The sequence below is a fragment of the Perna viridis genome, chromosome 14, assembly GCF_037379345.1.
Source record: "Perna viridis isolate PV_CMFRI_1.1 ecotype Kerala chromosome 14, ASM3737934v1, whole genome shotgun sequence".
Lineage (NCBI taxonomy): Eukaryota > Metazoa > Mollusca > Bivalvia > Mytilida > Mytilidae > Perna > Perna viridis.
The window spans coordinates 24,355,946-24,383,316 of NC_142458.1; the positions used below are offsets into that span (position 1 = coordinate 24,355,946).

At 33.7% G+C, this 27,371-nt stretch overlaps 1 protein-coding gene across 1 annotated transcript; it reads right to left on the reverse strand.

Annotated features, from left to right (window-relative positions):
• Window positions 1-5,009: 5,009 nt before the first annotated feature.
• On the reverse strand, window positions 5,010-27,371 carry LOC148598726 (cell surface hyaluronidase CEMIP2-like). The gene is made up of 24 exons (XM_088561765.1): window positions 27,221-27,371; window positions 24,670-24,889; window positions 24,194-24,333; window positions 23,551-23,710; window positions 22,491-22,667; window positions 21,701-21,919; window positions 21,016-21,114; window positions 20,549-20,685; window positions 19,854-19,926; window positions 18,549-18,679; window positions 17,746-17,888; window positions 16,805-16,874; window positions 16,327-16,461; window positions 15,526-15,676; window positions 15,009-15,072; window positions 14,250-14,285; window positions 13,583-13,711; window positions 12,669-12,861; window positions 11,524-11,757; window positions 10,630-10,835; window positions 9,189-9,359; window positions 8,494-8,662; window positions 7,480-7,599; window positions 5,010-5,134 (listed from the first exon to the last, which is right to left on the reverse strand). Exons 1-24 carry the CDS (start codon window positions 27,341-27,343, stop codon window positions 5,078-5,080), a joined length of 3,357 nt encoding a protein of 1,118 aa, XP_088417891.1. The 5' UTR covers window positions 27,344-27,371; the 3' UTR covers window positions 5,010-5,077.

Genomic DNA, 27,371 nt, shown 5'->3' on the forward strand with positions numbered 1-27,371 from the left:
TTTTGCTTTATTACATGCCTCCTGTAAATCTCCCACTTCGATTTATTTAATTATCTAAAATCAACTTGGATGTCAGATGTTATGTTATTTCGTAGAATATACCACTAACGTTGTCTGTAATGAATTTATTTGTCATTTTTTATCTGTGTTTTTTGCCATAGCATGTACATTGTATATGATTTTGCAATAAAGTATTCATTTATTCATTCAGCTAAAATGGTATAATGTATTGGAGAATACACAATCTAAAAAGTCATGCTAAAGTTAAATTTTATTTACGATTAAAGAAAATGTCGATGATTAAATCCTTGTGAAGTAAATAAGCTATTTATAAATAATGTTTGTGTTTGGTGTGCTGAAGATGGTCATTAGTGGAGCATAAGTATGTTTATGTATATTTTCTTACAGGACAACATCTTTTCTCCGGTACCGTTGTACAATCTTCAAGAATATACATTCTAGGGGTCTAGGGCGCTGGACTTGGTGCAGGCGGTGTTGCCATAGATGTCACAGCGGTACGAGTTCGAGTCCCGCGGAGGGTACAAATTTGACAGTTCTAACATCGTTGGTAATTTTTCAGACCCTTCTATATATATATATATATATATATATATATATATATATATATATATATATATATATATCTGTGTGTGTGTGTGTGTGTGTGTGTGTGTGTGTGTGTGTGTGTGTGTGTTATAGATATAACGGACAAACCTGTTCCGAGAATTTCCAAACCTAAATTTACGTTCAAGGTTTAGAGACATTTTTATTTAGTTAGAAAGAGAAATGCATAAATCGTTTAATTCTTGCATGATCATTGGCATTTTAAAATTTAGTAAAGACGCTCAACATGTGTTCCTAAGAGTTTCGTAACATTAATCACTTAATATGTTGCGTGCTTATACGCAATATATATTATTAGATATGAAATTATAAATTCATTTTTTATGAAAAGTATATATGGGCATCATTGTACGGTAAATGTAAACTTGTATTAGAAACGAAAATCTGTTTAGGTTGTACTCGGAAACTCATAGCTATCAGTTCCGCCATGAAGGCGTGTTACAAGTGTCTTATTAATGTTGATCGTTTTATTTCCTTATTCAAGGATATACTTTAATGGCAACTTTGATTGTATTATAAAGTACTAATTTGTGATTAACATCAACGTTTTGTGCAAATACAATCATGCAAAACATTTTAACAAGACATATTTCTCAACAGTGTGTACAAATGATATAATAAACTAATTAAATTTCTTTGCTGGCATTTGGATGATTTTGTTACATGTATTTTGTTTTATTATAAACTTTTTAATTAAGATCGATCCCTCAAAAATATAAATTTTGGGAATTTGTATTTGCATTGGTATGTTCGATGAAATACCTTTTAGTAATACATGTAGGACATTTTGAATTATTTTACACTGAGACATTTGATAGTGTTACTGAAATGAATATGATTCTTAAATGAATCAATATTCATCAAGCGATTTGGTTCAAAGGAAGATATTGGGTTTTTTCAACCCTTTTAAGGGAGGGTGGTGGTATTATTTCTTCGTACCATTTCTTCAAAAAGGTATATATACATAAGTCAAAATTCTTCAAAAATGTCAAATTGTTTCAAAGTGTATGAGTGTCAATACTTTAAAGTTGCATAAAGGGCTACAATTTCTGTATAAACTGTTTAAAATTGTATAGATACTCATACCGGTGTCTAGATCTGCAACCCAAAGAATTCAGTCCAATATCTTTTGACTTATGTATATATACCTTTTTGAATGAATTTTGACTGAAATATATAAGTCAAGTCACAATCACCCACAAGGTAGTTATATTACAAAAAAATAGCATTTTAGTAAATGATTTTAGAATCTCATGGAAATCTAAAGTGCTCGTACTCATACATTTTGCAAGAATATGACATTTACAAAGAATTTTGACTCGAATTAATGTGTCACAGCTCCTATATAATAGTTATATTGAAGAATTTAGCATTTCAGTCATTAATTTAAGACCCTCATGGAAATTAAAACTGCTCACACTCATACATTTTGCAAGAATATGGCATTTTGAAGAATTTTGACTCAAACTGATATGTCACGGCCACTATTTGGTAGTTATATTGAAAAAATTAGCATATTCTGCATAATACCCTCGCAGGAAAATGACATTTATAAAGAATTTTGACTCAAACAAATGTATCACAGCCGCCACATGCTAGTTATATTGAAAAAATTAGCATTTCAGTCATTAATATTAGACCCTCATGGAAATTAAAAGTGCTCACTCTCACATATTTTGCAAGAACATGACACAGGATAATTATCTAAACAAAATAGCATTGTAGTCATTAATTTTAGACCCTCATAGAAATTAAAAGTGTAGGCACTCATACAAATGCTTGGACATGACATTTTTGAAGAATTTTGTCAGAAATATATGTGTCACAGACACCCACATGATAGTTATATTGAAAAAAATAAGCATTTTATTCAGTAATTGTAGGCCATTATGAAAATTAAAACTGCTCACGCTCATACATTTTGAAGAATGTTTCCTTGAATAGAGTTGTCACAGTCACTAATATGAAACTAACATAATGATTTCTACATTTTCCACATATAAAACGATTTCTACATTTTCCACATATAAAACGATTTCTACATTTTCCATATATAAAACGATTTCTACATTTTCCACATATAAAACCATGTAGGTCAATTGGAATTGTTTACACTCATATTCGTTGCTAAAAGTGGCATTTTGGAGAATTTTGACCAAAATATTTAGTTATTAGTCACCCATTTACTGCTAAAATTGTCAATTTAAACATTTTTTAGAATGATTTGTGACCCTTATTTCGTTAAAAGTAGCTTTCACTCAAAAAGTAACATGTCAACCTTGAACTTTGTGAGAATTACCAAATATCTGAAAGTTATCGGTTACCACTTATACACTTAAAACGAAAACAAAGACCTTTAATTTTATAATTAAATAATTTCATTCAATTGATATCACATGTGTATGACAGAATGTAAACAAATAATACATGTAAACAATGATGATTTTTGAACGACGACTGACTGGACCGTGATCGACAAATGTACCACGATCGAGTGATTGTGGGATGATGATCGTGACGAGCTATATATACATAATTGGAAATTCAATGTAAATTTTGAAATCAAGATATATTTCCTAATCGGATTAGGTTATTTTCATTAGTCAGAGTTTCATTTAATACTCGCGGACTTCCTGTCTTAAATTACGTCACACAGAATAGAAAGATTTAGTGTCAGAAACTGTCCAGGGGTATGACAGTTTAGAACAGCTTTTCTTATTTTCCTTGTCACGACCCATGACAGTTTCAGTCAGGGAATAGAGCAAAATGTGTCCTGACCCAGGACATCCTCTGTCAGACCCTGTCAGAATCTATCAAGATTTCTGTTCTATCTGCTGTCGTAGAACAGAAATCTTGACAGATTCTGACAGAATTTAAGAGAGGTTAGAAGTGATAGCATCTGTAATCATAATATAATCATAAAGTAATCAGAATTACAGGGTATTTTGAAAAGTATTTGATTAAATTACATTACAAGTTATCAGATATTTTGGCTGATTAATGATTGCAATGATTACTTGAAGAAATGTAATCAATTACAGCTGATTAATGATCACAATTACAATTACCCCATCTCTGTTCGAAGCAGTGTTATAGATTTCGATTAGCTGATGTACGGTTGACCGTTTTGGCAAAAACCCTAATTGGTATTCATACAGAAGATATTTATCAAATGGTTATACACATATTTATATATTACTCGCTCCATTACCTACCCTATGCAAGGTAACAGTGGTATGGGTCGGTAATTTGAAGGGAGGAATATGTCATCTTATATATATATATATATATATATATATGTGTGTGTGTGTGTGTGTGTGAACGACGTGACTATATTTCCACGAGGAGGGATAACAAGGGATGAGTGAAATGTGTAATATAATGCCAAGTGGTTTTGTTACATATTGTAAAGTCATTTCAAACGATGACTGATTTTGTCTAGAATCTGAATACGTCTTTTGAAACTTCTAGTCATCAGACAAGGCCTTTGAAGTTTTTAGTCGTCATCCCCTGGCATTGCAAGATTCTTGGGTTTACAGAAAAGTTTTTTTGTAGTGTCTTGAGTAAGTTCCAGTGTCAGACGCTATTCAAAGCTTGACAGAAATCCAATACTTGAATGAGGTCAAACAAGTTAAAATCCCGACTTAAAAACATTATACATTGTTGTTTTTCCAAAAAAGATGCTATACTTAGATACAAATATATAGTTTTTGGTGGAGATTCATCATACTTTGTACGAATTAATTCCAAATCAATCTTCCAAATAAACAGAGGAAGATGTTTACAAAATGCTGGAATATTAATCGACAACATATTTGTCCTTTGTGATGGACGAGTTTTTCAACAAACGGTCGGCATTCCAATGGGAACAAATTGTGCTCCTTTACTTGCTGACCTATTCCTTCACTCTTATGAGGCTGACCTTATAGCATTCTGCTCCGGACTTCAATCTTGTAGCAACATAACCCTGTTCCAGAAGCCTTTTTGTTAGAGTTCTAGCGCGATACAAAAAGTCTGCGTAGTTTCGGCAAGCTCTGGCATAACGTATGAGTTGTGATATGAACACTCCATACGCAGGAGCCGAAGGGATATGAACATGTGAATAAGTCATATTCATGTAAACAAAATCAACATTTAAATTAAGTATCTAAAAATAGACTTCATCAAATTGATATTAATAATAGTATGATATTTAGGACAAATGCAGCGAAGATTCAAATGGGACTGGAATTTTCTACGGTCATATGGTGTAAGGGGCAAATATAATCAAGCATGTTAACAGTCAAATAGCAACCAAATTCCTCTACGATTATATCATTTTACTTGGCCGTACCATCGACTTGTTTTCAAAATTATCACATGTGTTTTCTAAAATACACAAACAATTGTATTTCATTATAATTTATTTTTAAATGTAAAAATATAAAAAAAAAGACGCCATTAGCTCAAATGTTCATTCATCAGTAGGTGTACCACTCCACTGAACGTGAGACGATCCAGCACCCCAAGTCTAAAAATAAATAAATGTAAATTTATATTCTTACATTTTTAAACGAATAGAAAATGGTTAGCCAATCATAAGCTAGTACATAACACTATGCTACACTAGTGTTATGTGTAAGTATTTGTAAGAATCATACAAAATCGGAAAAATCAGAAACATACATGTCAAAACCCAACCAATCTGACACTAAGATTTCACTCAAGGATGCTTTCTCTATTTGAAAAGACCATTTTTTTTCAATATTTCCATGGCTGGATTTGCTCAGAAATTTTTCAAAATAATGTTCGAACAAGAGACTCCCAGGAACCTGAATCGCTCACCTGGTTAAATTTGTGTCTTTCAAGAGTAGTAACTCCACCAAGGAGTTGTCCGACAATTTTGACTCGAGAAGACTTTGGTAGAACTCATTATAAGGGTCATTCAATCTAATTTTTCAAGATATTGGATGGAAACTGCTAAAACATCATTTTCCCTTTTCAAGGGGAATTACTCTAAGAACAAGTCGCCCGACACATTTTGTAGGCCTCTTCATCAGGATTATTTCAGCAATTGAAAGTTTCTTTTTATCTATCATAGTTTACAATATATTGGCTTAAAACTGAAAAAGAAAATGTCATTTTCCACCTCTCGATGGCAATAACTTTGACAAGGGATCGTCTAACAACTATGATCAAATGCAAACTTCTGTAAGCCTAATAAATTGATCATTCTGACAATTTAAAGAATTAGGCTTAACCTAACAGATTTGGAGATATATGAGTAAAACGTCTGACTGATTCCTTTGTTCTAACAGCGGCCAAGTTTTTCAATGGATCAAAATCCCCATATCAGATCTATAAACTATACCTTCAAGGAATAGTCCTACAAAGTTTAGTTCTAACTAGTCTGGTAGTTTAAGAGGAGAAGATTTTTGAAAAAAAAAGAACATTAAAAATAAGGGAAAACATCGAAAAAGGGCAATTACTCCAACATGACTTAGCAGATTAAAACGATCATTTGCTTAAGGACAGATCTCTTCTTGGTGAACACTTTTATCCAATGTCAGAATCTGGCTTAACCGAACGATTTTGGGGATATATGCACAAACTTCTGTCTGACCCTTATGTTCTATTTTCAGTTTTGTTTTTCGTCAAATGAAAAATGTCCACATTAAATTAATGAAACAGAATACCCAAAGGAATTTGCATACCTAGTTTTGTTTAAATTGGTCTACAAGTTTCATAGGAGAATATTTTTGAAAGTAATAACTTTAAAAACGGCCTAAAAAACATTGCAAAGGGGCAATAACTCCTACATGGCTTCATGAATGTATACGAAACTTTCACCACAGATAGATCCCACCATTCTGAACACCTTTACCCCGGTCCCAATTTAGCGAAACCTAACGATTTTTGAGATATATAAGAAAAGCGTCCGTCTGACCCCTACGTTCTATTGTTAATAATAGCAGCCATTTTTTTTGACAGATCAATAATCCCAATATTAGTTTAAAGCAAAAATCCCTAACAAAGCACTCACACCAAGTTTCGTTCTAATTTTTCCAGTAGTTTCAGAGAAGAAAAGTTTGGAAAAATTGTTAACGACGTTGGACGACGGACGCCAAGGGACGGCAATAACTCACATTGTCTTTGGTCTTGTGAGCTAAAAATGAAGCTTTTGACAGAGTTATCATCCCATGACATGTTCATTTTAGTGCATTTCATGGAAAGTATAATTCCATTTACCAAAATGATAGTAAAAATCTTGTCTTTTTTTCTTTGATTCTGATGATGCATATAGTCAAATTTTCAAAATAGTGTTTTTTCATACAATGTTTCACCCACTGCCAGTCTTACAGAGACAGACATTTAAACGGCTTACACAGTGTGATAAAACTACAGCTTTTCATAAACCAAATACAAGAGTGTGGTAAATATAAATACTATATCCTTCAATGTAACAATTGTAAACTTTTTGTTTGACCAATTAGTATTATTGAGTGTATTCCAACCTATTTGGAAAATTCTAACCCATTTGGAAAATGTAGAACTAGGTTATACATGTAATTTACTGATTATTAAAATTTGCGTTCGGCTTTTTATATATCACCCGTAGTTTTGTGGCAAAAATAATTATGGTATGGGCATTTCTTTTTTAAGAGAGACAACTCTGATACTTGCATAACCTCATATTATAATTCCGAACTTTACTTAAACTTAAAAAAAATCGAGAAAAAAAGGGTTCTGTGACAACCGCACATCAAAATTAAAAAAAAAGACATCGTGAGGTCTTTGAAATAAATCACTTAGCCAAATTATGCCCGAATCTTAAAAATAACTGGTGCTCAGTAATCAAACAATATGCCTACATACCGATGGTGGTGTACTTGAATCAGCTGGTAACACTCTGGTATCGACGACCGGTGATGTTTGTCTCTTCTGACGAATTCCCCTCAGAAGACCCCGTAAGCTTCGTTTAGCAACTGTAACTATCTAACAAAGACATACGACATTTATTTTTTTATTTGACGAATGATCGATCTATAACATTTGCTTGTTTTAGGGTAGGTTCAGACTACGATTAAATAATACTTGTAAAAAATTTATATGATATATATATATATATATATATATATATATATATATATATATATATATATATATATATTTTAAAAAATGGAATTCGTTATGAATTAAATTATGTCTGTACTTTTAATATATGATACATCAGCTTCACGATTTCTGATGTAATTCAACATTCGTAAAAAATGTAAGAAACCTATTCTTCTGTGGCTAAATCCCCTCAGCACAACTCATAAGTTATGCAAGAACTTGCCGTAAATACGCAGATTTTTTAACCGCACCAGACTTCTCACACTTAGGCTTCAGGGACATTGCCATGTTGCTACAAAGTTGAAGTCATTAATGCAGAAGTTTTATGGTCGTCATCATGAAATCATGGATCGTAACGGTGTATCCGTCTGCACCATGAAAACGATTTGATCATTGTGTCATAGTTTTCCTTTCCTCATTTTATGAGCAACTCCGTGGGTGTTTCTGAAAAAGCAGAGGACGCTTACCATACCGGTGCACCTGATCCATGCTCTCAGAATTTAGTGGAGTCCAAGTTGCTCATTTACTTTTGTTAATTTTTGTTGTGTATGTCAGATTTCCGTTTCTGGTCTTTGACCCTGGATTACATTCTTTTGATTTCATTTGGATTCTTGGTTTCCTTGATTACTTTATACTTCCCTCAAAATCCTTCAAAACGCGAATCTAAAAGTGGTTTATGTAATGAAATCTTAAGTAAATTTTCATATAAAACATAGCATAAGCATTAAACTCGCATGATGGTGAATCGTACCACCAGTGTCATCATTATATTACCTGAGGGGAGAGATCACCAATTTCATCACGTGCTTTTTCTAAACACCTTGTCTGAGTTCTGTCACCAGACGTCAGTTTGATGGTCAAGAATACAGCACGTGATCTAGGATCTGATCCCAATTCATCTGAAAGAAAGTCCTCCTTGTTTCTCAAAATTGCAGCAAAGTATCTGAAATGTAAATGTAAATATGAAAAAAAATTATACTATATTATAATTAGATTATGCCTTATATTGTCTATATTTTTATCTTTCTAAAGAACAGTGAGCAACTTTAATCACGGCATGATAATGGCTTGCATAGTTATTTAATCATAATTTTACATCTATAAGTTGTTATCGAAAGGTCATTTCCAAACCTCGTAGCTTTGCTCTGCAATAGTGTATCAAAGTATGTTTATCGAACTACATGTATCTCAGTCATATATCAAGTAGCATTCTCTAAAATTCTGTTCACATTTCATCATGTGACGCATTCAATAAGATCTTAGAATAGTATTGAAGTAAGACGAAAATTACATCCGCAGAGTCAATTGTAACATTGCATATGTAACACAACTATGTTAAAATATAATCCTTAGTTGCCCTACTTCACCTATTTAGGCGAGTAAGTGCAAGTATTACAACTTAGAAAGACACACCTAGTAAAGTGTTTAGCTAAAAATATCAACGTTCAAAAAAACAAAAATAAACTTACCCAGAATTGTCATGGTAGAAGTATTTACCACCAGTTGTATCCATGTCTAGCTCACTCAACGATGTAACACGCGTCCATTTGGCTATTCCATTGAAATTTGAGGGGTGAAACACTTGTAAATCAAACACTGCATTCGGAGGTAAGCAGACACCAATACGTACATAATCCGTACTGAAATATATAGTAAAGTACGATGTACTGAATTTCCAAAGAAAATGTTAGCTTAAACTACATGTAGCTTGGTAATAGAACATACATGTATCGTAATCAAAATCGTGTTATGATAACAATTAATTCAGCTGATTATTGATATAAGACGTTATACGTTAAATGAAATTGATAAAAGACAACAATAGAATTGAGGTAAAAACCAAATTTGGTCATACCTATCATATCCTCTAATTCACCGTTGAAGTAATTTTACTTGTGATATTCTTGGTGGTAATGTACAACCATTATGTTGTCAATTTTCACAGACAAAATATAGTTGCCAATAACAAAATGCAAAGGACAAACGTACGGAATGTTGTGTAAGCTATTTATCTTTCTTTCCACGTCCTACCATTAGTTTTGCGTGTAAATATGCTAATTGCATTTGCTTGTGCTTATATATGCATAATAGAATAAAATATAATGAAAAAACTGACAAGATACATTTTAACGTTTGTTTTTTAGGTATTTATTCAAAGGTTTTTAACTCCAAAAATATGCAAAGATCATAAATTCCTACATTTCTTGAAAAATGCACAACTATATATCATGTTTTATTTAATTACAAAATCAAATGAAAATTAGTGAAGTAGTTTATGAGGAGTTGTGCTTAATAAAATGTGACTGACAGACAAACCGGACGAAATAAATGTCTTTCCACCAAAATGGGGAGAATGGGTGTTTCGTGACCTTTATTCATTTCATCCTAAGTGTTTTTACTGAAAATAATTCATCCCTAAAATGCTATATATTATATTAAGTGGTTAATATGTAAAATGCTGTGAAATGTTATGCGAAAAGTGTTGTCTGTGCTTTTCTGAAGAATTGAATTCAAATATGGCTGTAAATATCCATTAAAATCCAACATTCATTTTAGCTATCATTTATGAAAAGATTGCATATTTTGTCTTTTGAAGGTTAATAGCTAAAATATGTTTTGCCAAAAAAATGCATAATTTATACTGTCTTGTTTTTTCATGATTGTCGGTTTGGATTGTGCCTACATTTCACCTATATACTTCCTTACAAGTTACATATGCCACTATAAGACACCAATCACACCCGAATACATTTGTATGCACTGCATACTTACGATATGTTACTAAAGTAATGACAAGAATACGAAGTTCCGATTGACAACGCCTTAGATCTTCTTTCGGAAAAAGTGCTCTTTCACCTTTAACCTAATGGGGATGAGTGGAAATTATCAAGAACATAAAACAAGTCTTACTTAGTAACCCCGACAGTCTGAAGTCTGATTTTTGATGGTATTAAATCATTGTAGAACATTGTATAGCTGAATTCACCTCCAAGAATCACAAGGAATGGCGCCAAATGTTCAATGTCTGAATCAATTTCTGCTGTGATATCATCATCACGTACCATGGTAACGACCTGGTCATTACTGGATTCAGACATCATATTGTGAACTTTAATCTAAAAAAATAGTTACATGGCAATTTATTCACTAGAAATATTAATATGTCTGTGGTTTAATCGCAACTGCGTAAATGTATATTATGAAAGTACTTCATTAGCAGCATTTATTTGAATATAAGAGAACGAAGTCTTCATTACGATATTTAAATGCGAATGAAATCGTACATTGGAAACAGTGATAGTCTGATTTCATTCGTACAGGAAGTCGTGTCTTTTGGAGCTTCCAGAAAAAACGTTCGGTGTTTTCGCATCCCTTTTTCACTCAAGAGCGTTTATTATATGGTCTTCAATAATTATTTAAAGTCAAATACATTTTTTTCGTTTCTGACATGTCATAAGAGTAGGATTTTCTGTTCTTTTAGCCAGAAAAGCCGATATACAAAATCTACTCAAGTAATACCGATCTCAATAATAAGTGTAATCATGATTATCGTAAAATGAAAGGGGACGAATAAAGAGCTTAAAGTGAAAAAAAATACAATTAGTTAATGAAGCTAACAGGCTTTTACAAGCTACCTTCCACATAATGTGTTTAACTTGTCTGTCTCTATTTTTGGTTCAAATATTTAAAGTTCTGTATGTATCCATTTATCAAGACTAAACTTCAAACAAGTACTGATATAAAAACTTGTATTCCTTCAAATTGACTGCTACCAATGCTTTACCCTGTTTATCAAAATATTACCTCACCAAAGTTATGGCAACACCAAGCCATATTCCAATTATCACGTGTTTGACAGGAAGTTGTTAAATGGAATGGTTCCGGTCTGACGACAGTAGGGACAACAGTTTGATCTGCGCATGTCATTCCGCTGACAGAACCACCAGCATCTCGGAAACTGGAAGTGTCATCACCGTCAAGTTCAGTATATAACTTATCTCCTTCTTCGTAATCGAAAACTCTGTTTCCTTCCGTGGGCTGTGTAAAATTGTAAATCAGAAATGTCAAGAGACCTATTTATTCATTGTTCATTGGACATATGTGTATTCATGTCACCGTTGCAGAGTTGTAACTGTAGTTTTGCAAGACAAAGTATAATCACTTTGGACGGAAAGGGGGGAGTATAACCGGATCTCACGGCCATTCCCCGCATCGGTTCTAAATTTACTATATATTAACTGATAAATTTCGACCCAACTGTTTCGAAGTGGCTACTTCATATGAGAGTTCATTCTACTTAATTAGAACTCTACATATACAATGTATTTGGAATATACAATTCTACTTTTTTTATTATTCATTTCTCCGGCCCCTCCCCTTTTGCGGCCTGTTAATAAGTTATTAAGCCATCTGAACTGAGCTCGACCATACATGCACCTGTTCAACACGATATCACACGAGTGCTTAGTTATTTTAGAGTATCTATATTTAATTGAAATTTATAGTTTATTTAATTTACACTTTATAACAATTTCCATTGTTTTAACTCTGATGCTATCATTGTAATTTTAAACATCATGGTAATAAGGTCCTCTAACTTGTGCTATTATAGTCTATTGCGCATACATATTTTACATGTGAACGTGTAGACTTTTTAGCAATTCCAAATTTCTAAGAAAACCACTGGAGCTTCATTCCTTATATTACAATGATAGAACATCTCAGATATTCTATTGGCTTCCTATTTCGACATTGTTGATTTATGAGCAAACTTTTCTTCTACAACTTATTTTTCGATTAAGATTTTCCTATGTATTTGATAAAAGTGAGGTAAATGAAAGTTACTCCAAAATCCCTTGTACATCATACAGTTATTTCCCTTATTGATACGTTGGATTGGGATTTTGGTATTTGAAAAATAGTATACTAGTGAAATGTTGCATACTTACATCAGCATAGCCAAACCTCAGATCGGTGACTGTGTTTCTAGGTGACATTGAGGACTTATCCTTGCGACGGAATCCAACAGCCCCCATCTGGTAATAATTTTTCGTATTACTGAAGTCAGCAAACCAGACACTGTTAAGGTAAGATGGACCCTTCACGTATTCTACCCCTACGTGGGCGTTATAGCGCATGTTCCTAAAACAATTAAAACATTCATTTAAATATCATTCATATTTTTAATACAGGGTTGATGTAGTTAAAGAAGAGCGAGGCACAGTTTCATGAACTTGGGGGTGTTACAGGAGAACGAGGTATATATAACTGACCTTGGGGCTGATATACGAGAATGTGATACAGATAACTTGGCATTGGGCTCTTACATGAGAGCGATGTACAGTTACCCGGGCATGGAGCTGTTACAGGAGAGCGAGGTACAGTTACCTGGGCTTGGGGCTTTTACATGAGAACGATATACAGTTACCTGGGCTTGGTGGTTTTACAGGAAAGTGAGGTACAGATAACTGGGCTTGGGATTGTTACAGGAGAGCGAGATACAGTCACCTGGGCTTGGGGCTGTTACAGGAGAGCGAGGTATAGTTACCAGGGTTGTGGCTGTTATTGGAGGGTGAGGTGTGGTTACCTGGGCTTGGGGCTGTTACAGGAGACTGTGGTACGATTACCTGGGATTACCTGGGGTTGGTGGGTCTACAGGAGATAGAATGAGGTGCAGTTACCAAGAGTTTTGGATGCTTTATAACCATATGGTTCAGCACGTACTTTTACAACTTACAAGTGATAGAGAAACAAAATGTATAGAGTATGTGATAATGCAAAAACCAGTATACATGTAATACTTTGCATCAAGTTGGGTCATTTCAATAGTTATTCATTCATACATATAAACTGAAATTCTTACGAATTTCTTCCAAATGGAAACGATCTCTGAAGAGTGCTGTTTGATGGCAGGAACGTTTCTGGCTCTCCCATATTGTCAGAATCACCAATCAACACACTGCGTTCTAGGTGCTGTGTGGCAGCATTATCTCTGTAAAGTTAGAGGAAATGTGTAGTTCTTTTAAGACATATTATAACAATAATAATAACTTCAACCGGATTTGAGAACTACAATACATATTCAGATATGTCAACCTCGTAATTTCAATAAATGATTCAGTTTGTCTCTATTTCCCCTGCCATTTGTTATTGATTAACAACGTTTTCTGGTTTTACAAATGAGATTTCAAATAAATGTGAAGCAAATTCTGTACAGTGCAAAAACGGACGACACAGTTTTTAAATCCGGAAATATTCCCAACAATAATATCACTACAATTTCACATTAGTTTAATTGGTTTATCAGTAAATATTGATGAACATCATTATTTTCAATTATCTTTTCGAGATAGGCTTGGTACATTTATTAAACATTGTACACTTTAACATGTGCATGTCATCTTGAAATGTCGAATTTTCTAGCTGTGTCTTTTGATATTTGGTATATTCATTTCAGCCTCATAATGTGGTCACTGTTTACACATCCCACATGCATTACAAACAAAACTGGTAGCAGCAAATACACTAACCTTAGAAAAACGACGCCGGTAAGACTGTCTGATAATCTAAAATCAAATTTAGAAATTAAATATTACCTGTTTATTTGTACATATATAACACAAACAAGTACCAATGATTGGCCGGGTAAAAGGTCTTAAATATATTTAATGAATTACTGTCAAGAGAAACCATGGTAGTTATGAAAATAAAATAAAAAGTGACATCAACACGAAGGTACGATACATACGTGATACATGTATAAAATCTGCAAATACCATTTCCGAATTTGAGATGGAACAACATTAAATTTGCTTAACCTGTTGTGAGAATAAAATCCATTATATATATTTATTATATAAATAGCAGTTTTTTATCGAATGTTCCCAGTGTAATAAATTTCGATAATTCACACTGTCAAATAAATTCGGTAATTTCACTCGAACGCTTTCTCCCGCCAAAACGTCATAATTTTGATATATGTATCAATCCGCCAATTACAAAATTTCAAATATATATTGAAAATATCGATAAATTATGAAGAAAACCTATATAAGAAATAGGATAATGAATTGGTTATCGTGAATAAACAAAATATGATCACTTGTGCCAAGAACGCTGGAGAATCTAACTTTTGCGAGGAACAAGTTCGGTACACTTGTTAAATCTAGGCGTTCTTCGGCACTCGTGATAATATTTTGGTTATTCACTCTTTCCAATTAATTATCCTATTATTAACTAGTACTACAAAATGTATTTCTTTTTTCCTGTTAACAAACGAGTAAACTTACGATGCAGACTCTAGATGAATACACCCTCCTCTAATCCATGCATTTTGTCTACTGTTCTTGTAACCTGCAACGAAAACATCATTTTCAGGTTAATCTTAATGTGTCTATAAAATAGTTTCAATATACATATACAAGTATGCCTGATGTTCGAAAACTTATCTGCAATAAAAACCCAAATAAATCTTTCGATTGACGGAATTAAGTTTATACATAGACATTGTTAAGTTATAACAACACTATTCATTGTCTTCTACCAGTAAATATAACAACACGTAAATTGGATTGTCCACCGAGAATCTTTTATTTTCATTCACAGGGGCTTGCTCCCACCATCATATATATCACCCAACTAGTATATACATGTACATGTTCATATTAGTATGATAATATTGCATATTTGATAGTGAGAAGTCCCTGAGCGTGGTTACATGTATACTATTCGGGCTGCAAATTTTAAAATGGGAGCAAGCCCCTAGGAGGGTTTTCTTACACATTTGTTTGGATGACAATAACTAACCTGTAAATCGTTTCAGATAGACACATTCGTCAACACACTTCCTGGGGTTTTGCATACAGTTATTTTCTACTGGATTCTTCATTGGTCTGTACTTGTTATAGCCATTTGATTCTCCATTTGGTTTCAAAATATTGTCAACGAAGAGACCAGCCTGAAATGACGTACAAGGTGTAAACATTCATGCATGTACTTTCTCACAACTTGTGTATGTTAATTTATTGGTTAATTATGGTCTAATGTCCTACGACATATATTTTATGCATTTTAGGACGAAAACTATTGACCAATCAAAATGACCTTGCCTTGTAAATGTGTTTGTCTGATATCCTTAGCTGCATCATTTTTGTGCTAGCTCACAGAATTAACAGCCTGCAGGTAGGCATGCCACCTCATTCTGACACAGTTGTCTCTGACTCGGCTTCAATCAGTCCTAACTCTATCTCGTTAACACCACATGCTACACCAAACCAAATGCAAAGGGTTAGCAACACGATGTTTGACGTATGTGTTACCACTTTGAAGTGGGCAAATCACATATTGGATTCATTTTTAGTTAATTCGAATATGCACTTTCCTGCAACATCAAATGCAGTAACTCAACATTCGTGAATGGTCTAACTAACTGCAGAGAATGTGAATACTTTTAAATGATTCTGAACGATGTGTCGGTTTACAGCGGTTTTAATAGCGCAATATAATTTTTGTTTCTCTTTAGAGGACGGGTTACTCTTAATTAACACGTGTATCTTGTAAACGTACATTTTCTTTAACATTACATTCACATTCTATCTTAAGACTTACATGACCATTTGAATGTGCAACGTTATTTTCAAACTGGTAGATAGCGGTAAATCTGGCTTCTCTGTTTTTCATCCATCTGGTTGGATTTATCTCAGTCAAGGGCACGTCAGGATAGTTGAACCAAAATCCTCTACACTAAAAGTATAATGGTTGGTGATTGTCAAAGCAGTCAAATTAAGAAATAAATCACAGAAACTCCATTGTATCATTGTTTTAGCACTGGCTAGCCATTTATGTCGCGTTGTTTTACCCCTAGCAACAAATTATCTTTCACTTCTGTCAAGTTTTTGCAGGCTTAAAACAGCTGATTTGTTTAATTTCTAATGATAATATGTATTTTCAACAAACATGAGATAAATTTATTTGTAGCAAAAGTGATAGTTTGCAATGTGCATGCTATGATCGTAGTTACATTTAAACAATGCTAAGATAAAACACTCATGACAATTTGTTTACCATCAGTTGAAAAGAAACTTACGTCACTTCCGGCTGCGACGTTGTTTCTGTAGTAATTCTTTGGATTTGTGATCCAGAAAGTTGTAGGACAGCTACAAAAAAATTATGTCGTATTGCTTGGCGAAGGAGGAATAGTTTATATGTAAAACATTTATCTCTTGTATATACATTCAGGATTTTTATATTCTGTGCGGTTAGTCCTAATTGTATGTGAAGCATATTACAATCATTCGTATGTAAAGATGCCGAAACGTCATTTACATCACCGGAAGTCCAGGTTATCCTAGTCAACTATAGATAATTGGATTGAAATTTGAAAAAAAAACGTAACCAATATAATTCACTTTTTCACACTTTAGAAGTAAAATATCTAGCTACATGTATTTCGTGGAAACTGTAAATTAGAATTTTAAACATATTTATTTGCCATATCCTGCTATCTAATGTGCACTATGCATTCCCAGTTAACCAAGAGTGTATAGAACGTGTCTACAATATACTATACATCAATTGCTCCATACATGGAACATACATGTACACAAAAATCCAAATTTCCATTTCACATGTAATATAACAATGACCAATATGATGCAATATAGGGGTTGAAGATAGGAATACAACGCAGCACGCGCTAAAGTCATGGTAGCTCAAGTAGCACCGACGGGAGTACAGGGCAGGGGTGTATCCAGAGATTTTGAGAAGGGGATTTCCTGGCTCTTGTTTGCACATTTTTGACCAACTTCTGCATGAAATCAATAAAAAAACAATTTCCAACAATGTGGTGGTCCGACCTCCAGAACTCTCCTCCTAGATCCGCCCATGGGAATACATGACCATTTATGAGTGTTTTATTATTTTAACTGACAGTTTTTCAGGGCTGGTGTATTTTGGGTGCACGCAGCACCTGTCGCGTATTAAAAAAAGAAAATTGTAAAGCTGTCCAAGTAAGGAGTTGTGATTTACTTGTCAGTCTTAATAAGACCGAATCCTTTTGGTGGTCTATCAGTACCCAGTCCTAGGTTACCATCAAACACATTCTTCTGTTCAGAACCATCCTCTAAGAAATAACTGTGGCCAACAGATTTATAACACACGTTGTTTTGGATCTAAAAATAAATTTTAAAAAGACATGAGTTGGCACGCGTTGTCCTGCTAAAGATACCCTCATCCACCATACCATTTGATAAAATCACTTAAAACGTATGCCCTACGTTTAAAGAGTAACCAAATTTGAAAACATTTCATCCACTGAGAGCTGAAACTAGGGAAAGTCGCATATCAAACAGCAATCAAATTCTCTTACATATCTATATGAAGCCACAGACCGAATTGGAAATTAACCAATCCATTGGGAGCCGAGATAATAGCAAAGAATTTCGGAGTGAAGAGTGACGGACAAGGAGGTTTCATTATATCAACAATTCCTTCAGTGGGGGTACAAAAACCGTTTGTCATTTTCTTTTTTCGAAATGTATGTACATGCGTGTCAGTTTCACATAACAAATAAATGTTTATTAAATATCATGCGAGATACTCCAATTTCAACATTTCGCAGGAATTTGAAAGATCGGCGGTTCTATAAGGATTTATCTCAACACGCTATCTTCGTATATCTTTGTTTAATAATCCCATGAAAAACTATTCCGAATATACAATTTTGTGTTCTGAACAAAACAGATACCAATACAACCTTTAATGGATTCTTCTTTCAGCTTTCAAAGAAATCTTTGTCCCAATTTCTTTTCGATAGATGTTTATGCACTCACCAATACGCCCATGGTATTGTGGATAGTAACACATCGACTGTTTGTATGATGGATGGAGTTCTGTCTGATCCATGGTCTGTTGGTCATTCCTTCAACATCTTCACACATGTGGAAGTGAATTGAATAGGAACCTAAAGATAGAGGACACTTTACATAATTTTTAAACAATTTGATATTAACTAGAAAACTAGAAATAATGTGACCAAGCTCACAAAGAGAAAAAAAACGCTTTAAATGAAGTATAAGTTAAAACATGTGAGATTAATTATCTCCCTTTGGAGTCCTAGGACAGGAACTATCTTTCTGCGTGCATATCTGCATACGATACAGGTACATTTACTTAACCTTCCTTTAAAATAACATCAAAAGTCCTTGATCGGTTGAAGAGGAGTTGCGCTAACGACGTTTTAACATGTTAAACCCTTAAGTTAGATTATCCCCCCTTGGAGTACTCCAAATGTGACTATATTCATTTATGCACATATGCATACTGTACATGTACATATGATGACCAACCTTGTGGAAAATCGCATCCAAATCCCTTTCGAGGTTTATGAGGAATGAGTTCTGCTCACAAGAAATGTGGGCAGACAGACGAACGGACGAACAGGGAGACGGACGGACAAACAGACAGAAAGGATTGTCTCGATAAACCCCGAAAGTTTTAACATGTTAAAACTTTCAATTTGATTATCTAGTTTTGGATTCCTCCAACATTGACTATTTCCTTTATGCACATCTACATATGATGACCAACTTTTCTGTAAAATTTCATTCCAATCCCTCTCGCTAACAAGAAATGCGGACAGATGGACTGACAGACGGACAGACAAAAGACAGACAGTGTTATTCGTATAAACTCCATAAACTTTGTTTGCAGGGGATATAAAATATGTGACCAAAGCCCACATGGTGATCCCCACCAGCCCTTTCCTGAAACATAATTGAAAAACCTAAAGATCAATCCAATGTGGGAATGTTTAGAGAGTAGTGAACGACCAATCATTTAGATGGAAAAGCAAAATAAGAAGTTCACAATGGGATCATATGACAAAAATGTTTTCAAGTTTCATAAAATTCCTCTTAGTGGGTTCCATAGGGTTGCTGATAGGATCTAGGGACGGACGAACAGTATGATTACTTTGTAAATCCCGCTTACGAAGGGTGGATTAAACATTAAAGACACACAGATAATAATTGAAATTGCAAAAAATGTTACCCAAAACATACATATTGACTTCAAACGGAAGAACAAAGTGCCACAGTGATATACGTTACATATGATTTTTCTGTCATTAGATTTACCTAATACTTCCTGTTGCCCTAAATCTTCTAATTCTGCTCCTTCAATATGCACTGATGCGAAACCCATTAGTACCTGTAATATACCTCAAGTAAATGTAATAATAATTGGGATATTTCGGGATGTTTTTCTCAAAAAAAATTATCGCTGAATACATTGTTTAAGAAATACATGTAGTCAATTTACATTTCAAAGTGCAGGACTTGGATATTGAAGTAGGATTCGACCATTTACAAATCAAAGGAAATTAACTTAAAATATTCCCGCCAATGTTTGTATAACTTGCCTATATAACCATTCAAGTTACTTCCCTTCATCATGATTCCTAAGCTCTTTTAATTTTTCCTATATTTTGAATAAACCTATATTAACATTTATTCGATAAAATGGTAACAATAACATATACTTTATTACCTTCCTTATACTTAGGATTAAATCATGCAGGAGAGACGTTGGCGTTCCTTTTTTAGTTGCTATGTTGTAATTTGATAAACTTTACATGAATATTCATAAAAAAAATGATCAAAACTGAACCAGTTCACATTACATGATAAAATATAGCATTCATTGCTAATGTTGTCAACAGTTTCCCAATGTTATTACATGTACATGTAAAGATTTTTTAGTACATGTGTATGTTCAAATAGCATATTTTCCAATTAGCATTACAATGTATATCAAATATTGGTTAGTTTACCTTAATGTGACCTCCATAGAATTTGCTGGTAGAAGCCTCCTCTGAATCAAACTTAACGTTCCTCGTCAGGAGACCAACTTCTCCTCTCATGTCAACCCCTTTATATATCTGTCCAAAGTGGGTGTACTTCAATGGAGCTGACAGAAGGAGAGGGAGGATGAAAGTGTATGGTTATAACGCAAAAAAAACAAATCCATTGAACAGATAGCCCTACATCCTAAATTTCGAAGTTAAAGGCGCTATATAATGTTCCACTCTACGTTAAATACATGTACACTATTAAAATAACATTTAACAAACTACATTTATATTTGTATATTGTGGCCAACATTAGGATCACTATATTTTGTTCTGTGAGAGTGGAATGGAAAATGGAAAATCTAGGAAGGTTCAACAATAAGCATTATTACGAAAATTCAAGTTGGATGTATTACTTCACGAAGATATTAGAAATTGCATGCCCTTACCTGTAAGACGAAGTTCATAGGAGGATGTAACAGAGAGTATTGTGACCTCTTCCTCTTGGTTGTTACTATAGTCTGTAGAGGCCAAAACCAACTTGTCTCCTACAAAGTATCAGTTTCAATTCAACCAGTGCATCAACAGCTGTTCGTGCTTCGATAAAACCAAACTATACGTGTGATCGATACATTAATATTGTTTCTAGTGGAATTATAAAAAAAAAACAGCTGCAAGAAACGTAAAAAAAAACAAAATCACCCAAGATGTGTGAAAAATAAATTTTAAGTACTGCAACTTTAAAGACCACGAGTTGAACCCTCTTGTGCAAAGAAATTCAACCCTTTGATTATTCACTTGCCTGTTTAATTTCTCGGTTGTACATTGTGATAATAATTTAGATGCTTTAAGGAGGTAGACCTAGGGTAAGGGACATAACTCTTGAAATCGGTGATATGTTTGTGTCATATTCAATTCCACCAAAGCCTTTCAAGCTTTCATTTGAAACAGAGTGAAACAAATCCAAGTTACACTGTACTTTGATGCATACATGTGATAGGTGTAAAATGCTGGAAACAAACGTTCCGGGGATTTGTAAGAGTTGTGTCCCTTACCTTAGGTCTACCTTCTTAAATAAGTCACAAAACGTTACATTCTGGGTACTCTCTCTCTCTCTCTCTTCATAAAAATTACCTGCACGCCATGTGCTGACGTCATCTAGAAGAGTAATTGTTGGTCTGTACAGAGCATCGTCATACACTCTAAAGTTCACCTTATTTTCACAACCCCCTGCATTGTTCCGAACGTTAGTTACCATGACGTATGCATACTGTGTGTAGTAGAGTTTTGCGGTCACTTCATGTGTTGTCTTGATATTCTCTTCAAACGCCTCAACTGTTGTATCCAGGAGACCTATAACCATGTTAAAAGCAAAATGATTTGAGACGCTCTGACGCTAGAATATTTTGTTATAACGATCCCAATACTTCCTTCAAATATCATATGAAACACACTAGAAGCTGATACATGTTTTCGGCACGGCCCTCTGTTCAACTTACATTACTATATGCATGTAATAAATCAAAAAAGGTGAAGGAAAGCCATTTAACAGGGGAACATTGCCTGAACAACTTCTACATATACATGTATTATATCAAATTAACAAAAAGTACAACATAGGTGCAGATTTATAAGAAGCGGACGACTCCGGTTATAGTCTAGGTTTTATTTTAAATAATAACATTAAAAAAACATCGGGAATACATGTACAAAATGAAACAAATAATCGTAAGAGAAAAAAGATTAAATGACCAAATGTACCGGTTGTGTGGTATGGTCAGTATTTTGAATGTTTTGTTATGTTTAAGGAATTTTCTTTCATGATTTTCGTTCAACGTTCAATACGTTAAACAATGTTACACGTAATACGTGAGGATTTAGCGCGTTCTTGTCGCTGACTTCAGCCATTTAGGTTAAATCATACCTTTCACTGCTAATAAAGCATAGGCACTTCCTTGGTCTACGTTACGGAGCTGCGTCTGTTGCCCCTGTGGTAAAAGCTTTTCAACTGTTTCAAAGACACCAGTCAAGTCGTAGTTCAGATTATTTTGAACTATCTGCTTTTTAATTCCAATACCAATTATATTGCCGTTAGGGATATCTGAAATTGAAAGAGAAATTTGGACTGGGAATTTCGTCGCAGTTTATTGTTTGTGATAAAGGAAAATATTGAATTTTATCTCTTCAGATTAAAATTTAACTTACAAGGTACATGCATTTACTTGTACATTGAATTGATACATGTACATGCTTCTTATACTCCATGAATATGTACTTTCATATATGAGATTGGGTAATCATTATTAATTTTTCGTCATTTTTAACTTTTCTTATCTTTATCAACAAAAACTGATTTGATTTATAGCACTTTAGTTTTGATATTTTATGTGTTACTTTAATTGAAATTTATCAAACTCTGACTTGTTCATACATGTTTGTTGATGTATACTAAAATATTGCAATTTAAATAACAAATGTTAACTTTGATGGTTAATCCTAAACGCTTTAACACACAATAAAATAGTAGAAAGTATTAAGTCTATTATGGTTATTAGTTTTAAACGAAATGGGGTTCAACGAAGCAAAACAATGGCAATATCATTTCTGAAAATTTGAAAGGGTGTCCAATGGTAGACAGATTTTAAAATGCTGAATCTTTTTTTTAGCCTTGGTACATGTATCAATAAAAATTATCTGCTTGACTTAAGCAAATGTACTTGAACTTTAAGCAGGGTCTTATAACTGTACAAGTATCAGTACTTTTGTCATCTTAGTATTCTTTTTACACTTCTAAGGGTGGATCCAGAAATTCAAAGTGGGTCAAATTCAGAAATCTGTTTAAGATAAAGTAACTACAGTTTACTATTCACTCATTGTCTCCATATTCTGCATAAAGTTTTCCAACCAAAAGGGTGTCACACCCCCTAACCCTCACATAGATCGGTCGATTCTTCTATATAGTATAAGTACATGTATATACGTACTAGCAATCATTTTTGAAAACTGGTTTATTCTATTCTCTAGTTCAGACTTGTGGACAATAAAATCAAATCGGTGTGCTTGGATCAGTTTGCCATCTGTAGGGTTCAGTTCGTATACAAGCAATCCTCTATTACATTTGTCGTTACAGAAGTCGAGATTATCCTGGTGGGAAAAATATATCAAAAACATATTAGAGCAAGGGATGACAGAAAATCTGTTGTTTGACTTATCACCCATGCTTATTTTTAGTTACACATATTATAATGATTATCGTACGGATGGGCGCATATTACATTGCATGACCACAGTCAATATACAATGTACATGTACATACAAAAATGTAAGTTTGTTTTAATTAATCCAAATGCTGTGCAGAGAACTACATGTATCATACAAACTATTATTATGTATGAAAATACAATCTGGATTAATGAAACGAATGTTTTTGTTTTTGTTTTTATTCTTTATTTAGATGCTTTTTGTTTCAATTTTAAAGTAGTTATGTATCCTACGCTGTGAAAATGAACGGTGAGACAGACAGTGTATGTCCATCAGAAATAATGGGCATCAAATCCGCTATGGATACAAAGTAGTAACCTATCTAATACTAAACGTGCAATGAAAAAACCTATGGCAATGATTTACCTCTCCGTCCAATACATCCGGTTTCTCTTTTAGTTTTGGGGCAGTCTGTGCAAGCTTGGTCCATGGTAACTTTCTCTCTCCGTGTATTTCTAAAGTACCTCCTGATTTGACCAGTAACACTTTATCTTCAAAAACTTCTCCTGTAAAAAAATAAAATGATCTATATGGCGTATGCTTCGCATATTAAATAAGAAAAACCAGGAAAATGGATAGAAAATGGGTATTTACTAAGTTTTAATACAAGCTTAAATCGAAGGTACACCTGATCCTGTTATTGGATACGATTACATGTAAACATTCCATCACTAACACCAGTCAGGGTTTATGTTTGACAGAAAAGCCCTAGTGTTTGAGCTTTGCATGTATACACGTTTACGTAGAATTACAATAGAAGGATATTGGTTATGAAATAATACATGTACACGTACAATACGCTTGAACTGTCTGTTAAAAGACATAAAACAGTTTAATCTTACCCAAAAATGACACTCTCGCGTTTCCTTGGAAAAGACAGCTTTCGGAACCAATATGCACTGCACCCTCTATATATATGGCTTGGACTCTAAGATGCACATTTGTTTTAGGGTCGAAAACCAGCTCGGCCCCAGGGGCTATGGTAAGGTGGCGTAAAATTGGAGGCTGGGCATTGAATAAAACCCTCCCCGTTAGTATGACATCGGTATTTGCTGCTGGGACCTAGGGAAAATATTGTCAAATTACAATATGAACACCTGTCTATGTAAATCATAAGTAAACAAAAGAATTGGAGCGTCGGTTTCTCTTTCTTTTTGTTGTTCTTGGGTCTTTTTTACTTTTTTTTTTCGAGGAGGTGTTTTTCTTTGTTTTGTGTTGTTTTGTTGTTCTTTGTTGATGTTTGTATTTGTTTGATTGTTTTCGTTCGTACTGTCTTTTGTATTTCTAATTATATTTTACATCATGTTATATTACAGTGAAACTGTTAAAACTGCATTATCATTCTAGGAGATCAGAGTCATGTTTGAGGTACGCCCACTATATATATATTTCGTAGGTACTACCAAAAAGTCACATTTTATTATAGAACACGCGATAACTTTGAGGCGAGATTGCGTGATAAAATAATACAACGTGTATTGTTAACCCTTCGGGAGCATTTACAAATATATAATTTGTTAATATGAAATATTTAATCGTTAAAAGAGACCCGTAGTTATTTACTTGTTGTAGCGATTTAAACATGACGTAGGTGTTATTTTTACGTGTATGAGAATAATTTTTTGCTGATTAAGTATAAGTAGTTGTAAGAATCACGCAAAAATTTAAAAAAAAAAACATTTTAAACATGCATGTCAAAGACCCACTGATCGGGCAATACAATTTCACTTCAAGATGATGTTTCTAGAAATTTAAAATGATTATGTAACGATAGGAATATTAGCAAGCATCTTCAATCATTTCAAAAATTGCAGCTGATATTAAACATATTATTCATGTTGAACAGTTTTCATACGTTCACTATTATAAATGAGTTTTCTTGAATATATACTCGTATGTGACATGTTTCGACATCCATGCATAACAGCTCGACTGGATGGCGCTAGCGCGCTTCATTGTAACGGTCAAAACTTTTACTCGCCGATGAAAAATAAAAAAGTGAAACATAATTACATTTCACATATTTATTCAATTATATTTCATCTTGTATCTAAGCGTCCGTGCTGGCGAACACCGATTCGGTTATTGTCGGCGTGGTTTATATAAATAGCTAGAAATGTGTTTTCTCTACTCTTGAAACTTCATAATTCTAAATGAGATTGGCGTGTTTTAATAAAAAAAAAAAAGAAAGAAATATATTCTATGTGAATATTGAAAAAGATCCGCAAGCAATTGTACGTTCGCATGGAAAATCGGCCTGTTCTCATGAAGATACTATAACTTAAAGCGATTAAATTTATTTACAAGTTAATTCAATGCTACTAACTACCAAATAAACAATTATAATATGTTTAAGATGAAAAGATATAATTGACATTTGCATGTGTCATAGTTCATTACAATGTGGGTTTACACTTTTTGTATTGTATATGACTTTAATCACATGTAGTTGGTGTTACTTGTATGATGTCAGTGGTCAAAGGTTCAATTCTAAACTTATGTAAACACGGTGATGATATTGGACAAAATGCGTGATTTTTCCAATACCTTCATTAATACTACTTTGCCTATTCAAATACAAATGTATACACTCCTCAAGACGTTTAGGTGTTCCGCACACACGATACCCAAACGCACGCTAAGCGCTCACCAAAAGCACGAAAAACAAACGCTTCAATCGTGCGTTTAAACGCACGATAAATGAACGCTCACAGCGTGCGTATAAACGCACGATAGACGAACGCTCATAGCGTGCGTTTAAATGCACGATAAACGAACGATGAAGAATAATAACATTAGCAAATAACGAATAACCGAGAAAGATAAAAAAAAGAAACAAAAAGAATTAATGAAAATATATTATTTAAAAAATATTAAAATAAAAGTTGCAACAAGAATATAAACAAACGCTTCTATCGTGCGTTTATCGTGCGATTAAACGAACGAAAGACGATGTGTAATCACATGATAAATGATGCTATATTTAGTTTTTTTTTTTGTCCAAATGTAAGAAATAATTAACAACTTTAATTTAAAAGTGCAGTTTCAACCGCGAGACCCACCTCCCCCGGATAGATTTTACACATGTCAGTAATAAAGACTCCGAGTTTGTTTCGATAGTACAGTTACGCGGCATTTAATGACGTTCAAGAAAACTTTAATATAAGAACTTCCCTTCATATATTATACACATATATACCAACGTACCTATACCCAATATGATCTTCTTTAAAGTCGTGATAATCGTGTAATGTAGTATATGTGCATGTTGTATTATTTTACAATATAGGAGCCAAAAAAATCATAAAAGTGCGTCACAATATGTTAAAATAAAAGTAACAGACACACTTTATTTGTCACAGACAGACAGGTAAACAAATAAAAAAAACCTACCTGCCCATCTTGCCATGCACTACTATCATTCCAGTCCAGCAGCGTTGCATCATCGTGGGGACATTGCGCATAAATTACGACAACGGTCACTGCTAGGACCATCAAAATTTTGCGGACGTTCATGATTATTTTTTATGCAATAATGAGAAAC